General features: G+C 29.9%; 1 protein-coding gene across 3 annotated transcripts in view; it reads right to left on the reverse strand.

Moving 5' to 3' along the window:
• Window positions 1-1,101: 1,101 nt before the first annotated feature.
• The window catches only part of LOC145280030 (WD repeat-containing protein 13-like), a 443,316-nt gene continuing 426,068 nt past the window's right edge, over window positions 1,102-18,349 (reverse strand). For all 3 annotated transcript variants that reach the window (XM_080131693.1, XM_080131690.1, XM_080131691.1), the window contains 3 exons: window positions 15,501-15,620; window positions 12,068-12,186; window positions 1,102-5,165 (listed from right to left, as the gene is read on the reverse strand). In XM_080131693.1, the coding sequence (XP_079987819.1) occupies window positions 4,969-5,165; window positions 12,068-12,186; window positions 15,501-15,620 (436 nt within the window). In that variant the 3' untranslated portion in view covers window positions 1,102-4,968. The remainder of the gene's footprint in view (window positions 5,166-12,067; window positions 12,187-15,500; window positions 15,621-18,349) is intronic.

Here is an 18,349-nt window from a genome sequence, read left to right on the forward strand (position 1 = left end):
ATCTATTTAATGCATTAACCTTGTTGCTTGTCTGCACGACTGTTGTCAGCCGTTACTCCCCTATTTACAAAAACATGGACTCGTTCAGATGCGACGAATGATTACTAATTTAATCTCCATCTGCTGCCAGTAAAGTATTCTTCCACAGCCACAACGTTTATAGGTTGCCGAAATATATTTTATTCTTAGAGTTTACGACTTAACATATAGTATCCAAAGAATTCTACTTTTGGGTCTGTATTACAATCCACAGAAGTACGAAAAAGTTGTTAATAAAAATGTCTAACAAATAAATGTTATTAAAAACAACATAAGTTACTTTTCTACCTAACTGAATAAGTTTTTAGTGTTTTTATTTGATGTAAAATTTTTATTCAGTTTGAAAAACAAATAATATCTAGCGCTACCTAAGAACAAGAAAAAAATGACTGATGTCTTTGAAGTCTCGACAAAAACTTCAAAATAAGAAATAAAACAAAATAGTGTAAGAAACCCACCCAATAAATGTTACTGTGACATTTATTGAGGCGAGTTTCTACCACCATTTTGTTTTATTTATTTTGAAATGATTATCGAGACTTCAACGATGTAAAGAGACACTGCAGCCATTTTTTCTGGTACTCCAGCAGCACTAAATATTACTTGTTTTTCAAACTGAATAAACATTTTACATTAAATAAAAACATTATTCAGCTAAATATTAAAGTAACTTATCTTTCCTTTCATTACATTTATTTGTTTTTTGAAAACTTTTTCGTACCTCTGTGGATTGTAATACAAACCCCCCAATTTTTTTTTTTAATTAAAACAAAACAAAACCAGATTATATTCCATTAAACTCTCGATCAATGGCTCCGTTCAGTCTCAAGAGACAATGGATACTCTCTGTAAAAGTAGCTGCGCATGTAATTGTGAGGTAAGGGTTGCACAATCTCTAGCCACACCTCTCCTGAATCGGCACTGCTCGAGTCCAGTGGCAAGGAGAAGTGCTAGACGACTGGAAACAATGCCAAAATGAGCAAATCAAATTCTAACAAAGTGAATATTCAAACATTCAGTCACCAGATGCTGCAAAGAAGAACAATAAAAACAAAATGAAAATCTGATTTAAAATTTCTTCATTTGTTAAACAAGATATGTTCAAATGTTTCTTTTTTTATTATTATTATTATAACAACTCATGATATGTATAATATTTGTGTGATTAATAATCTCATGTCCAATTCAAATGTCACAAATTGTAAAAGTAAATCAGCTTTTGGTAATTGAGGTTTTATAAAAAAAAAAAAAAGTTATTTTTTCTTGCAGTATATACATAATATATGTACATAAATATACATATTGCATATATTTAAATATGCCAGGTGTACATATATATATATATATTTAATAGTAGAGAAGTTCAGAAAAACATTGGTACCGTCGGTTTCAAGCCCAACATAAAGGGGACCAGTTAATGGTAAAACGTAAATGATGTTAGGCTCTCATCAGCCATGTTGTTTCTGTCTAGAGCCTAACATCATTTACGTTTTACCATTAACTGGTCCCCTTTATATTGGGCTTGAAACCGACGGTACCAATGTTTTACTGAACTTCTGTACTATTAAATAAATAAATATTAAGCTCTTATATCGAAAAAGTTTTTCTTTGTAATCGAGCACTTTGTTGGAATTCTTTCCCCAAAAAACAGTAAACAAATATATATATATATATATATATATATATATATATATATATATATACACACACACATATGGTGCTTATTTAGAATTACACTTAATTAAAAAAAAAAAAAAAAAAAAAAAAAAAAAAAAAAAAAAAAAATACAGAAAAATCTTTAAGATGTATGTACCTACCATGGAACAAAGATGTCATATTTCAAAAGTCATATAAATTGATCAAGTAGTTTTGTTTGTTTTTTTTAAGTTTTTTTTAACAAAAAAAAAAAAATCAAAGTTTATGACTAAGGGAGATATAGTGTTTTGATTAGTCATGGTTTATAAATAAAGGGGAGACAATTCAATCCAAACTATTGATATCAAAGTCAGCCTTATAGTAAATATAATTTAGTATCATGATTGCTAAAAACTTATAAACTTTTATTTTCTTAATTGAAAAAAAAAAAAAAAAAAATACTTCATCAATTTATGTGATTTTTGGAATATGATATCTTCATTCCATTACGCGTATGTACATCATAAAAATTTCTCTGTATTTATTTTAAAAATCAAGTGTAATATTAAATAAGCACCCTGTAAGTTGCATAATCCTGTGAGTATGATGCAAACAAGTTCTTGATGCAATAATGAAACAAATTTGTAAGAAATTTTTATTGATGGTTGTGTCTTTCTTGGAGGGCTTTTCGTATAGTTTTGAAAAGTTTTGTTTGCATAAGAGGGAATGAGTTTAGGTATTTTTTTTTAAATGAAAAACAACTATTGGAATGTTCAGTGCACGAGAAAATTAAGTAGATATTTTTGTTTATTTTTTGGTGATTGTCCAGAATCCTCCCTATATTAAAAAAGTAAAAATGAAGAACAATCTCTATCATGTACATACCCATGACGGAAAGAAAATATTGTATTCCAAAAGTCATGTAAATTGATCAAGTAGTTTTATCTTTATAAATGAAATAAGTAGGCGATTAATACAAATTCGTGGGCAAATCTTGTTTGAATTGTTAAGTTATTTCCCTTGCTTCACAAGACTATTTTCCAGATGGCGTCAAAAGACAGATTTCTTGGTTAGTCATAAAATTTGATTTTCTTATTTAAAGTACAACAACTTGATCGATTTCCATAAATTTTAGAAGACAATTTGTTTCCAAATCATAGGTATGTACATCATACTGATTTCTTTCTTTATGTTTGTTTTTTAATATAGAGGTAATTCTGGACAAGCACTTTGTTTTGTTTTTTTTTACTAATAAAAAAAAATGAAGGAGAGAAAAAGAAAACTTTCAAAATATTCTTTCATCCAATAAATAATTTGTCTTTTGGTACTAAAAGAAATTATATTTTAGATAGAAACTAGTGAAAAAAAAATAATAACAAAAACTCTTTACACAATAAAATGGAAAGATAGTTTGCTTGAAACATTACTGGTAGACAAATATGTAAGTGTATAGGAAAGAAGGTTGTAGCAATGTAGAAACCTGGATATTAAAGCAATGAACAAAGGTTTTATAAATTTTTGTATATTTACTCATTTTTCAAAATCAACCACATATAGATAAGTAAATATGGACTTAATGTTTAGTATAATCAGAATAGTAAAGACATTTATCATCCCAGTTATGTTAAATTATATATTTACTTATATTAAATTATATATTTACTGATTTATAAAATCTTTGTTTATTTGTCTGTTTTTCGTCCACACGTCACAACACTTCAATACCTTGGTGTTCTGCATTGCTACAACTTTCTTGTACATTTACATATTTCTTTACACAATTTTAGATCTAAGACTTCAAAATCAAACAGCATTTCAATTAACTCTTCATAATCGAAATAAGATTAAAAATAAAATGAACATAGATTTTGCCAAGTTCGTTAAACAAGGTTCTTGCCTAGAAGTTCTCTTATTGTAAAAAAAGAAACAATTTAAAAACTATCTCTATAATATATGACAAAATAAAAATCATATTCCAAAAAGTCACGTAAATTTGTAGACATATTACAACATAAATCTAGTATCAATTATTGTTGAGTTATCTCCCTTTGTATTTTTAGATTTTTTTTTTTTTTTCAAAATGGCAGACCTCAGATACTCATAAAATTTGATTTTATAATATAAAAATAAAACTACTTGATCAATTTACGTGATTTTTGGAGTTTGATATTTTCATGTTGTCATATGTGCATACAACATACTGATTTTTATTTTTGTTTTTAATATAAGGGAAATTCTGGACAAAGTTGGTAAATTTCAAAATGTTGTACGTGGGGGGGGGGGAATTGGATTTTTATCTCTTTTAAACCGTTTTGCGACCACGCATGCGCAGTCGTGAAACATGACAACTTCCTTATGTTAAGTATAAGTTGGTTTGAAAACCCTTTCTAAAGATCATGTCAAGCTGGCCTAATGGTTATCGTACTTGACTCGCTGTCTTTAGCTTTTGATCTCCGCTCGAGTATGTTTTTTTTTTTTTTGTTACAAGAAATGAACTGTTTAGAAAGACATAATACTTGCATACACATGTCTTAGTTTCATCTTTTTTCTTTTCTTTTTGTTTTTTAATGAATTTAATGCTACATTTATTACCTAAGGTATTTCTGTTTATAATAAGAATTCTGCATTAATTAAAAAAAATAGTATTCATGTGTATTTTATGACCGGGCAATGCCAGACGGCCTGATAGTAGATATATAGATTTCATCTAATTGCATTGGTTAGTCTAACATGAATATCCCCACTCTCTTCTTTTTCACCTTTCAGTAGTGCCCATAAAGCATTTCTAGTTTTGGTGGTGATGTTTGTAAAAAACAAATAATAATAATCATAATAATAAAATAATCATAATAATAAAATAATCATAATAATAATCATAATAATAATAAAATAATCATAATAATTTCATAGAAAAATAATGTAAACCATTGGCACAAATGTTCAAGTTAATTTATGAATCAGTTTCTTCAAATAAACGTTTTTTTTTTTTACACATCTCCATTGTGAAATACAGTGGAAAACATTTAATGAGGACTTAAAAAAGGGGGAAAGTTTTCTTTTTTTTCTCTCTTTCTCTTTTCCTCTCTCCCTCCCTCCCTCTCCCCCACTAAATTGAAAAAGATAAATCTTTTTTAACTTTAAGATTTCAACCTATCTTTCTTCTTTTTATTCATTTTTTTTTGTTGCTTTTTTTGGTTTTTCATAAAAAAAGAAATTTTTTTTTATATATACAATTTTATAACAGCAGTAAAAATTTTGTCACGTATGTATTTTTTTTTTTTTTTTTTTTGTCCTTTAAAGAATGCCTTGTTTGCCTTCTCGTTTCCAAATGATCACCATGCCATGAGCGTCGCATGAAGCCAATAAACTCTCGTCATAATTGAAACACACGTCGAGGACAGGAGCTGAGTGGCCGAGAAGTTTGTTCACACACGATTTTGTTTCTTTGGCAATATCAAAAAAATATACGCACATATCTTCACTGCCAGAAACTGAAAACAAAAAAAAAAAAAATGGAATAAGAAATAACATTAATGAAGGCTTCAATTATTTTTACTACAATACAAATTAAAATCATAAACCAAGATTTTGAAATAAAGTCATTGAAAATTCAACTTTAAAAAAAAATTTCCATGGAAATTGCTCTAGACAAGGCATGAAGTCACTTGATGTAAGAAACTAAAAAAAAAAAAATACTACTTCAAGGTCAAAAGCTTGTGAATGATAAATAGTTATATATATATATATGATGTACATAGCTTTGATGATATGGAAATGTCATATTCCAAAAACCATATTAAATTAATCAAATAGTTTTAACTACAAAAATAAAATTTTTGGAGTAAATAACGAGGGACTGTTTTACGTTGTCACTTTGAAGAAAAGGAGATAACTCAACGATAATTCAAACTTGCGAGATCAGCCTTATTATGCCTACAATTATTTCATAAATAGTTTTAATCATTTAGAAAATAATTTCCTTTATAGGAATAAAACTACTTAATTTATGTGATTTTTGGAATATGATATTTTCGTTCTGTCACAAGTAGGTACATCAAAAAGATTTCTCTTTCTCTATTTTCTATCTTCTTTTGCATTAATAAAATGGAAGCAATTATTCCCCTCTACAAAAGAGACAATATAGAAAGGAAACACTGGGGCAACACCTTAATCTAAAATGGCTACGCTACCTGACTATAGCTGAAACGTGTTTTCCGACCATCGATTCCATTCAATATACTCAGTTCCTACAATAAGTCCAAGAAGAAACACTAACCATCATTAGAAGTGGTAGCACAATACTTCCCCTCTGCAAGTTTACACTGTTACTAAATATTTCATAGGATCCAGTTATTATACGGGACAGTGATTATTTTATTTTATCATTTCGTTTAATTAACAGTCATCTAACATTCAACCTATAGGCAAACAATGAATGCTCCCGGACTTTTGCCTTCAGGCACTTCGATTCACTGCTCATAGTTGTGTCGTGGATTCTCAGATTGTGTTTTTGAACACTTTCAGAATGACGTTTAAAAAAATTTTATTCCACTCTCTTAGAGACATATTGTTGCCTTTATCTACAGAGATGGAGCTAAAGAATAAAACAACGCAAAGATATCTCTAAGAATCAACAACTGTATGTGAACTGTATTTCATTCTTTGAGATCTTCAAACCAAATCTTCTATTCATTTTAAAAACTATTGAGTTAATAAAATCTTAAATTAAAAAGCATTTTATTGTTAGTCTTGTTCTAGACAATTCTAACAAATTCTTCATGAAAGAAGATTTAAAAGAATCCAAGAATGTCCCTACAATTTTACATCTAGAGACTAACAAATAAATGAAATCAAGAAAGTAAATTTGTCAGAACTAATCTAGAGTTAACTCCCCTTTTTGTGACGACATCTTGGAAAAAAATTTTTTTTAATCCGATAAAGGTAATATCATTATTAGTAGTATTACTATTATTAAATTATATAAAAAAAAAAAAAAATCCTACCTAAAAAAAAAAAAAAAAATTTTTTCACCTAGAATGTATGGAATTTCAGGATTTGTTAAAAACGTTTTGAAGTTGGTGTTGCATTTTTTTCTTTCTTTTGTAAAACTATGTTGAATATCGATGTGCACTTCCTATGAGCATGTAAAATTTTCTGTGGCTTATGTTTTCATGAAAGGCTTGTGTAAATAAATAAAAGTGTACCTTAAGAGAAATAAACAGTGGCTACTATATCTACTCATAGAACTAAATTATGATAGATCAACCATCCATGTCCTTGAAAAATCAGTAAATCTTTATTCGACTGACAAGTATTGCTATAACAAAAAATGTAATAGGTAAAAGTAGAAATTTTATTAAATTTTTATTAGTAAACTGAATTTTTTTTTTTTTTTTTTGGTCAATGAGCAAAAAATTTTCCAAGTTACCTATAAATATGTAGTAAAAAGTAGGAAATTCTTTTTATCAATTTTGCAAGCGACTGGTTCTGTTTAGGTCATAAATGAAAAATGGTCCCAGTTTAACGAACCCAAAAAAAGAAATGAGAATAAACTAAATTATATTTGGGTAAATAACATAGTGGAAGAAAAAAACAAAAATAAGTTAGTCAAAACCAAGAAGCGATTTGTCAGATGGATTGTTGTTTGGAGTTGATGTAAACAATCTGACAAGATTATATATATATATATATATATATATATATATTATTATTATTATTATTACTGTTGTATCTGCTTAGTTATACATGTTTCGGTTACCAAATTGTATCAACAACCCAATAACTTCAGACTTTACAGAAATCAGATTTCTGTAAAGTCTGACGAAGTTACTGGGTCGTTGATACAATTCATTAACCGAAACATGTGTAACTAAGTAGATAAAACAGTAATAAAAAAATATATATTTACTCTGCAATAGTATTGAGCATTTTCTCCGAGTTTTTGCTAATTATCATTTTTGCTATATATATATATATATATATATATATATATGTGCGTGTGTGTCAAAAAATCTACAACCGCAAACCAATATCCACAATAAAAAAAGATTCTAATAATGCATCAAAGAATGATAAAACAATATCTCAAAGCAGTAAACAATATATATATATTCGTTAAAATGTACCAAAATTTGGGATTTGAAAAAAGAAGAGTAAAATTAATAAAATCTCGGTCACTGAATTTGTCATATATATATATATATATATAACAGTAGCTACAAGAGATAAATTGACTTACAAGCAAATGGAGTTATCTGATAAAGGACATAGGATTAAAAATTTCTTTAATAGTTTTAAAAGTTGAAAAACTTTCAATGCTACATATACATATATATATAGTCTTATTTACAGTGTTCTGAATTTTACTGGGTTTATATAATTGAAAATTCGGTAATCGTTCATATACCAATAAATTTTAAGTCAAAATGAGATGACTTAAACTGTAAGCCACAATGAAATACACTATTTGGTGCTATCAATTTATTTCTTGATTTTGTTAAAACTATATATATATATATATATATATATATATATATATATATATTCTAGGTTAATATAATTCAGAGGTAAAACATCCAATGAATCATATGCAATGTGATACCTCCATTTAGTGTCAAAAGACAATGGACACTCCTGTAAGAGTTAGTGTGCGTGTAATTGTGAGACAAGGATTGTGCAATCCACAGCCACACCTGAATCTGCACTGCTTGAGTCCACTGGCAAGGAGAGGCCCATGACTGACTGAAAACAATGCTGAGATAAGTGGAAAGCATATACCACATCTGGAATATATATATATATATGATTATTGCAACGTCTTATCAGACGAGTGCCACTCCCTCAGACATTTAAAATCCATGAGCCCAAATGTCTGAGGGAGTATCTATACAAATATGATGTTACAGAGTCTTAGCTTTGTACGACAGCTAAGTCTCTCTCTCGGTTCAAAATGTTGAGATCCAGCAACAAGCAAGAGCAAGATAGCCAGCAACAAATTAAACTGCAGACCAGCTTAATGCGGGTAATGGTCTTCCGCTTTATGGTTTTTTAAATCAGAGATTTGCTTCTCCTAGAAAGGTTGCCTTCACCACGGCTTACGTATATATACACACACACTAGTAGGCCGCCCAGCATTGTCTGGTCATAAAATACTCTTAAATATGATATTTTGATTAATGCAGATTTCGCATTCATTATTATATTGTATTGGACCCAATATGTAGCAATGATTTAAAAAGTTGTGCGCTATCACCGAGAATTGAAATCAAAACGTTTACCTTACGATTTACTTTCTCCTTTGACGTTAATGTCTGACCTATGAAGACATGTTTGCTGCAAGGCTAAAAATTAAAACATGAACCAATAGCTACTACATTACACATGCATATTCGTAATGCCATCGTTCGACCTCACCTGGCAAATTCCATTTTTTAAAAATGTTCACACTTTCGCACTGATTTTCCACAGCTAAAATCCAAATATAAAGTTTTGCATGGGTTCGAATATCCTATATATTAAGTTTCATGTCTGTAGACCAAAAACTGACAGGAGTTTGGTAGGCAAAATTTTTTAAACAAATATATATGCACATACATAAATATATGTAGAAAGAGGTTTGTTTATAATATAACTTTTTACACAAATATTTTGGAAGTATAAATCATATAGAATATCTGCATGAATTTAATTACATGTAAAAGTTAACTAAAGATGATGATCCAATAAGAAAACCGAAAAAAAACTAATAGCGAATCAATTAAAATGAATGTTTAAAAGAATATGCAAATTAGCTAGACCTTTTGCATATGAATACAATTCCTCTTTGTATTTTTTTCTTTTTAAATAAATAGAAAAAAAACGGTTTTTAATAATAATAATAATATCAATACAAAAGCAAAAACAAATTTATAAGAGTAAATATATACATATATATGATGAAAATGATGGAAATAGTATTCCGACAAAATTTTAGTGACGTCATATAGTCATTAATGTAATTTTAAAACTATGAACGCAAGTTAATATTCTTTTTCCCAATAAGAATATTAACTTGCGTTCATAGTTTTAAAATTACATTAACGACTATATGACGTCACTAAAATTTCTTCTCTTTAACAGCGCCAGCCCTCCCCCTCCTTTTTGAATTTCCAACGTCTTTTTTCCGTTTCTCTTAAATAGAACTGCGTCACACTGTGCACGTGAAACATTTTCAAATATTTTGTACTGGTATTTTTTGTTTCTTAATCTCATTCATCCAGAGGAAGTCTCGAAATAAAGACGAAACGTTGATGAACACATAATACGGTTTGTTCCTTTTTATTTTCTCTATACATATATATATATAGTAGCAGAAGTACATGTCATTGACTGGGTTAAAAAAAACAGCTTACAGACTGTGATTGATGAAAGTATGATAGGTTATGAAAAGGAGAGGGTTGTAAAGAGATAGGTTTTGATACTCAAAAATTTTACCCTAAGCAAAATATGATGAAAGTAAAGATAATTTTCGCGAAAATATATTTTTTTATATCAACTTTGTTTCCATTCGTAGCCAAGAGTGACCAACAAAATGATGTATCCTTACAAAAAGAAAATGTTATATATATAATATATATATATATATATATATATATATATATATATATATATATATACAAGGAATAAATGTTACCATAGTCAATAAAAGTTACTTTTATGGTATTATTAATTCACAAACAAGTTTAAAAAAAAATCAAAATGGAGAGCTCCGTTTTCAATTTGAAGGAGGGGTATCTGAACATTCTGTGTTAATAATTTAAGCGAGTTCCATCAACGTAAGGAATATTTATAAACATATTTTAATGTTTTCCGTTATTTTGTGCTTGAGGAATATTCGATTATGGCATGTGTAGTTTATATAAAAATTCATTTAAGTAGTTATCGCTTCAAATTTCGTTTTAATTTCGGTTCGCTGAAATTATTTCAAGTAAAGAGCATTAAAAACTATTTCAAAACAAAAAAAACATGAACTGAACTTTTATTAACTATGGTAACATTTATTTCTTGTATATTTACTTTTCGGTTGTCGTTTGTTGGCTTTTCTGCTAAACACTCTTACTAAATAATATCGACGAAATATCGAAAAACAAAGAAACAAAAACAGTTTTGAAAAATAATGAAGCTTTACTTACTTTAGTAAAATAATCCGAAACAGCAAAATGGGATATTAAAAAAGTAAACACGTAATTACTTTAGTTTTTTAAAGCAAAGAATCGATATAAATATGAATAAGAAGAAAATGGCGTCCTTTTCAAGCAGAACAGCTTCGTTTCAGTTTTACAGTATTGAACGGTGTAGTATTGCGCCGTCGGATTCAGGGTTGTACTATTGTAATGTAAAGAACACGCAGAAAGGGCTGTAATCAACTGAATTCCTTCTAGTACACTGACAAAGAAAAGCTTAAACAGATATATAAATAAAAATAAAAAGGTTATGTAAATGTTTTTAAAAAGACATGTAATCACGTGAGCAGGATTTTTTCCTTCTTTTGACATAACAAGTAATGTTCTTATTTTTTATTATTTATCTATTTATATATTTTCGAAAGAGTGCCACGTGCAAGTGAAGAAGGAAAAAAACAGATTTATGCAAAATTTGTGTCAAGAATTGTCTAAAGTTCTGACTTTTTTTTTGGGGGGGGAGCTTTCACTTTAATAAGAACGTGAATTCATGAGGTAAATTTATTCGACACAATATGATTCAACTCAACAAAATAAATAAAAGCTAACGTGAATTAAGACACAGACGTTCATATATATATATATATATATATATATATATATATATATATATATATACTAGCATTTCAGCCCGGCTTTGCCCAAGTATTTGTATGTGTATGCTGAACAAAAAAAAAAAAAAAATGGTCAATTCTTTTTAACTTTGACCCCTATTATGACCCCTTAACATTTATTGTTTTGGGCTCAAATCAAGTTATTAAGTTAGATCCATGTCCAATATCTAAAATTTCAAGTGTTTAGACCCAAAATTGGCAGAGGAGTTTGGTAGAGTTCTCAAAGGTCAACTCGTTGAACTTTGACCCCTTAACAGCCAAATTTCTGGCCGAAAACAGATTACAAAGATTTTCCCAAATCTCAATACTCTGTATATCAAATTTCGAGTCTGTAGACTGAAAATTGACAGAGTTATTGCGTAGAAAAATGGACACAGACACACACACATTCACTTTTATATATATATATATATATATATATATATATATATATACACACACACACACACATACATGTACTTGTAAATAAATATTAATGAAACCCAAAACTTCTGTGATTTTTTTTGGGATTACACAAAACTTCTGAAAACTGAAAATCATAAATGTTGCTCTTCTACTTACTGACACAGGCTCCTTGTCGAAAAGACATGAGTGGACAGAAAGTACTTTTGACGTGAGCCGTTCTGTGTTTGATGGGAAACTTTCTCTTTAATTGAAGGCCACCATCTTCAGAAACAATACTACAAAAGATACAAATAAAACAGAAACTGAATAAGAATATTAAAGTATATACAGGATGTCCAAAAAATCACTGACAGGTTTTAAACTTAAACAGATTCTTTACTTTTTTTAATTTTAACACAAGCTGAGTAAAACATTGGGAAATTAAAAACAAAAAATACAAAATTCAAACAACCTTTATTTATGAAAAATAATGTCTTAAGTGTTGCCATTGTTAGCTTTGCATATTTGTGCTCTTTCCAAAACATTATTCATAACAGATTGCAGAATCTATGGATTGCGATTTAACTCCCTTATTTCATTCCTGATGTTTTCCTTCAATTCTTGCGGGGTTTGAGGTTTGTTAACAGACTCTTTCTTTAAGATATCCCCACAAGAAAAAGTCAGTGCTAGTCAAGTCTGGGGAACATGGTGGCCAGTTAACATTGCCGTAGTGAGAGATAATGTTATTGCCAAAGCATTGGGTGCGATAATTAATTTCTAAAATATTATTTGTAAAATATCTGAAATAGAGAAATAAAAAAATAATTAATGGTAAAATGACAAAGATTTTCAACCTTTCAGTGACTTTTTGAACACCCGTATTTCACATTAAAATTTGCTTACTTTAATTTATTAGGTACTTGTACAGTTTAATCAAGACATTAAAAAATGAAAATATCGAAAAACGTTTATATTGTATGTATCAGTTATGGAATGAAGTTCTCCGGAAAAAAAATTTCACTTAATTTCATCAAGTAGTTTGTTTTTTTTTACAGCGAAAAAACAGTTTATTATGATACCGAGAAAAAGGTTTGATTTTTAGGAAAAAGGTTTGATTTTTAGGAAAAAAAAGCTAGTATTAAAGATGGGGAGGGAGTGTAGGCGCTTTAAGCTGAGTTATCTCCCTGTGGCATGTTCTAAAAATTAAAAAAACATTCAAAGATGTCTAATTTCAACGTGCTTTTCCGCTGTAAAAAACATAATAACTACTCGATCAAATTAAGTGAAATTTTTTTTCTGGAGATCTTCAGTTCAAAACGGATACGTACAATATAACCTTTTTTTGATATTTCCATTTTTAAATGTCTTGATTAAACTGTACAAGTACCATTTATTAATATAAATAAAAAAGAAATTTAATAAGAAAATTAAAGTTTATATTTCATTAAAATCTATTTGTTTAGTTCACTGAACTGAAAAGTTAATTTCTTATACAATTCCTAAGTTACAAATTTATTTTACTAATTGTTAAAATAAAAGTTTATTTAAAATTCATGATCATTTAAATATTTCTATAAGAAAATTTTTTTTTCTGTATAAATTAAAAAAAAAAGAGGAAGATTAATAAAATATATTACAAATTTGTTATACCATAGGTTTCGATATAAGTGAATAATAAATCTAAGGTGGAATAATTAATCGAACAACAATAAGGTTTATTGTACGAATAGTACAAAGGAAGGAGATATATATATATATATATATATATATATATATATATATATATATATATATGACCCTATGGTGTCATGAATGCATGCAGCGAGGTGCATATTGCAGTGAAGGGATGGGGGTGTTGGACCAAACAGGATGGGGTGGAGGAGTGCAGAAAAATGCAATGACTTAGCTAGCAAAATAGGACCAACCGCCAAGCTGTCATTATGGGCTTGTTACAGGCAAACCAGATGGTATATTGTCTCAAAAAAATGGGGACAGAATTGGAATTATCTCCGCGATGTCAAAGGAGATGTTTCTATTGGAAGGGGCATTTGCTGATAAGGGCTGCACACAGTGCTGGGCAAAGAAATCCAGGGAACTGCCAATAGATATCAGTGTGAGCAACCACTCCCCCCTCCCAGGAAAAAGAGACAGAGGTGTTGAGTGGATGAGACAAAGGGAGACTCTGAGAGGAAGAGAGAAAGGATGTTTTTAACCAATCTCCAACGGAGAGGTGAGGAAAAAAGGTGGATTCAGAAAAAGGAATTCTAAAACTATTACAGTCATAGCCAGCAAACTGAACAGCTGGGCTGGTCAAGTGCTACCAACTTGGGGGCCCACAAGGCCTGATGTTATGATGTTAACTAGCCTGTGTTAATGGAAAATCTGTGACTTTACTTGTTTGGTCATACATCGTTCATTGCTATAGTCAGTTACCTCAATTTAGACAGTAGCCGTTAGGAAGTTATAAACTTAATAAATAGTTGTTATTGTTATAGACCAGAATTCTGTTTGTGGTGAGGACTCTTCATTTTGCAGCAAGCTGCAGGGACCGGCAGAGAGATTAATGAACCTGGAGATTACACAGAATAGGAGACGATTCGGTCGAGAAGCGAAGCGCCCCACCATGGAAACACAATGTGTGAAGATGATCAATAGGCCAACTTGTGATGGGACAACGTACGATCAGAAGAGCACCTGTCATACCAAGTGCAGTTTGACAGGATTAGAGACACCCTGTATGAAGGGTGCCGTATGGGCCTGTTATATATATATACTAGTCTACCCGTTGGCTCTTAAAGGGTAAGATGAAAAATGTTCAAAATAAAAAGCGATTTGGAGATTATATTGTCTTTGAGAAAACATTTTTTTTAAGTGCTGAGTGAAAAAAATAAAACTCAGGAAGCCTCCAGAGCCAGCATTACTTAAAATGAAGGAGGCCCTACTAAAGCTATACTTCCCCTTTCCTTGAAGAGAAAATAATTTTTAAGTAAGGCCTGAAAAAAAATAAATCATCAAAATCCACAGGAGCACTACTAAAAGCAGTAAATATTGTTATAAATATGATTATACTTATATATTGTATATTTATATTTAAATCAGTTTTTTTTTCATTCAACGGGGTTAAATTACATTTATTTGTAAGGAAAACACATTAAAATAAGTTTAAAAAAAAAATATTGTTGATCTTGTGTATGCTTTGAATAGCAGCAGTGGCTTTTAATATTGGGCGTAAGACAGGGCGGCCATGAAATAGGTAAGCAGACAAATTTTTTTGAAACCGGAAGTCACAAAACGGATGGCTGGTTTAAATGCCCAAGCAAGCTGATCTGAGTTTTATAATTATATAGATATATAGATCAGTGGGCAAGGTTTGAAGATCGTTTCACCACTGACATGTGCATGGAGTTACTTTATTTCATCATCCCCATCTCTGTTCCTTTTCTAACTTTTTTTTCAGTCATTGTCTCTAACAATTTAGTATTAGAGGGGCGCTAGGTTTTTACATTATAATAAAATTAAATCATTTTAATAAAAAAAATATAAGGTATAAAACAACTAAATAAAAAAAACAACTTAATAAAAAACAATAATAAAAAAATCATTGATTTACCTGAATAAGAATAAATAATTGACTGCACAATTCACAAGTAAAGATGGATCTCTGGCTTCTCGGTTGATCCAACTTCTGGCTGATATACACGTCACAGTTCGGTTTTCACAAACAGTGATCCTGAAAAACAACAACCAGGATTTTAATGCGCATTTCCTAAACATAAAATCCTTTGAAAAAAAAAAATTGGTTAAAGCTTTATAAAAACAAATTAGATTTTACATTACAAAAAAAGTTGAGAAGCAGCAATTGTTTTCTTACAAAATTAATTTTATATGAAGGGCATTCCAAAAGTAATGCTTCCTATTTTTTTATTCCACCCGAATGGATCAGAGGGATTGAAAATTGCGTTGTTATGATGACTGATCTTATACATTCATGACCTGAAAGTTTCATCTTTCTGTTACATATATTGACGGTGTGAGACTAGAGGAAAGCAACCCCTGTCATGAACATACATCAGAAGCAGAGATATGTCACTGAATTCCTCACAAAATTGCAGTGAGAATGGTTGTGACTACGTAGAAAAATAAATTCCAGGACACAAAAGGTCACTCGTTTTAATGGTAGCTCCCATCTTTATAACTCTTTAACTTTTTGAGTTAAAAAAAAAAGTAGGAGACTTTACTTCTGGAACAACCCTCATATTATTTGGATTATTCAAACTACTTTCTCATCCTGATTGTTATTTTTGTAATATTTTGGTCAATGTAGCCTCCAACCTCCTTCAAGTGAATCTAAATTGAACCCTTCATTTAATGCATTGGGGTAGATTATTCTCATTCTATTAGCCATAATCAGGTAGAAGTGTTAAGTAATGTTTTATTCTAAATTTAGTTAGTAATGCTTGTAGCGAGGATTGAACCTTCGACCTCCTTGGCCTGTGGTGCAACAGATAGCTTGTTCTGTCCCAAAAAAAAAAAAAATACATCTGAAGAAGGTCAAAAGTTTCATTGGACAAAACATTGTGAAAATAACAACCAGAAGGAGTACAGTAACTCAAATACTTTAAACTAGCATGACCCGTGGAAATTCCACGGAATGGGAAATATATTTAAGCAACAAATATGTTTTGATAAAGCTGATATTTTTCTGGATAGCGCAAAAAGTTAGTTTTTGCCCCCCCCCCCAATAAAAAAAATAATATGTAGCAAATATGAGTTTATTAACATTTCAATGAAAATAGTGTCCACTGTATTTTAAATATAGAACTGACCCAATTGAGACAAATTAATAAGTACCTATAAATACTCAGAAAGTAATATTGTGCTACATAGTTCAGTTCAAATATTAAAATGTAAGAGACAATCTTTAATTTACTCCTTCAGTCCAGCACCTCGTGGCAGACAATGTTCTTTTTGTTTACCCTGTTTCTTTCGAATGTTTCCTTTTTTACGTAATGCTTCACTGACTTTCTTCAGTGAAGACCGGCTGCACATCGAAATTATTAGGAGTTTCTTTCTCACACGATTACAACAATGATCATATATTATTATAATGATATTTGAAAACGAGGTTACATCAAGAGGTCATTCTCGTATTCTTGTTCAGGGTTGCAAGTCAGATTTAATGAATTTGGCCTTTTTTTTAAAGCAGTTTGTCCTTCAAAAATTATATTTGATCTTTTTCAAAGTGTAACGTACAGACTAAGGAAAGAACATGCAGAATATTATATAGATAATTGGTAGGGAGAATGACAACAGTTGTTAAGGATGCAAGTGATATTTCTCCTTTAAATAGAGACACCCAGAGGAGAGTTCACCATACTGGGACAGGATTCCATGTGGCTAAATAGAAAGAAACTTTGTGTTAGATTTGAAACCTACCATGTATGGTAAAGGTCACCATGAGTGATAGATAACAAGTCCTCTTATCGTATGTTTCTTTTATGTTGAGTTACAAGTCTACGTTTGTTGATATGTGAATGAAATGCGCATATTGTATTTGATCAAATTTTTCCCTTATTCTGTGTGCCCTCATAACGTTAAGTTTAATAAATACTTTTTTTCCATTAAGGAGTGGGAAAGGTAACAAAAATAAATAACAGTGGTGACCCTGAACTTAGAACGTGCATAGCTGGGGGGGGGGATCATCACGAAGAACGTCTAAGTTTAAAATTAATTTATTTTCTTTAAAAAGACATTGAGACACAAATAGCATTTTTTAGTTAAAACTATAGATTTAAAACCAGTAAAATGTTAAAACTTGGAATTCATAAGTAAATTTATTTAAAAAATAAAAACAAACTCCTATTTTGTTGTGAGATCCAAAAATGCAACAATCTATTTAAAATATTTTTAAATTAAAACATTCGCTTTAAATATGGCCATTCGTCTTCTTTTCCAACTCAAATTTGACATCTGCATTGCGATTGGTCGATTTAAATGGCTACATCAAACAGATTATTTCCAAGTTATCAGTAGCTACTACTACTGTTATTATTTATGAAGGAAGTATGTTGCATGAATTGGATGAAAATAAATAAATCATATCTTTTTAATGGCCTTGCCAATGTTCAGTTTAAACTCTATGGCTGTACGTGATGACTCTGCTTTGTTCGGCTATATTTTTTTTTGGATAGAAAGCTATATCTGAACAAAAAGATAAGTTCTGGTATGTGCTGTCATTCTGGCCTTAAAATGTAAACACTGAGGTAACAGAATTAATTATCTCCCCTCCCATAGAGAAGCCATATGATATGTTTCCTGAGAGTTAACGGTCTCTAAAGCTAAAGTCTGCAACATCTGGAGACAAATGGTAACTAAAGTGAAAGGTCCATCACAGAATGGGCGAAAACCAAAAGACTATTCAGGAAGGCCAGTCAACAAAATTCAACAAACCACCAATAT

Source organism: Euprymna scolopes, chromosome 7 (assembly GCF_053919585.1).
Source record: "Euprymna scolopes isolate OS-2025 chromosome 7, ASM5391958v1, whole genome shotgun sequence".
NCBI classification, from domain to species: domain Eukaryota; kingdom Metazoa; phylum Mollusca; class Cephalopoda; order Sepiida; family Sepiolidae; genus Euprymna; species Euprymna scolopes.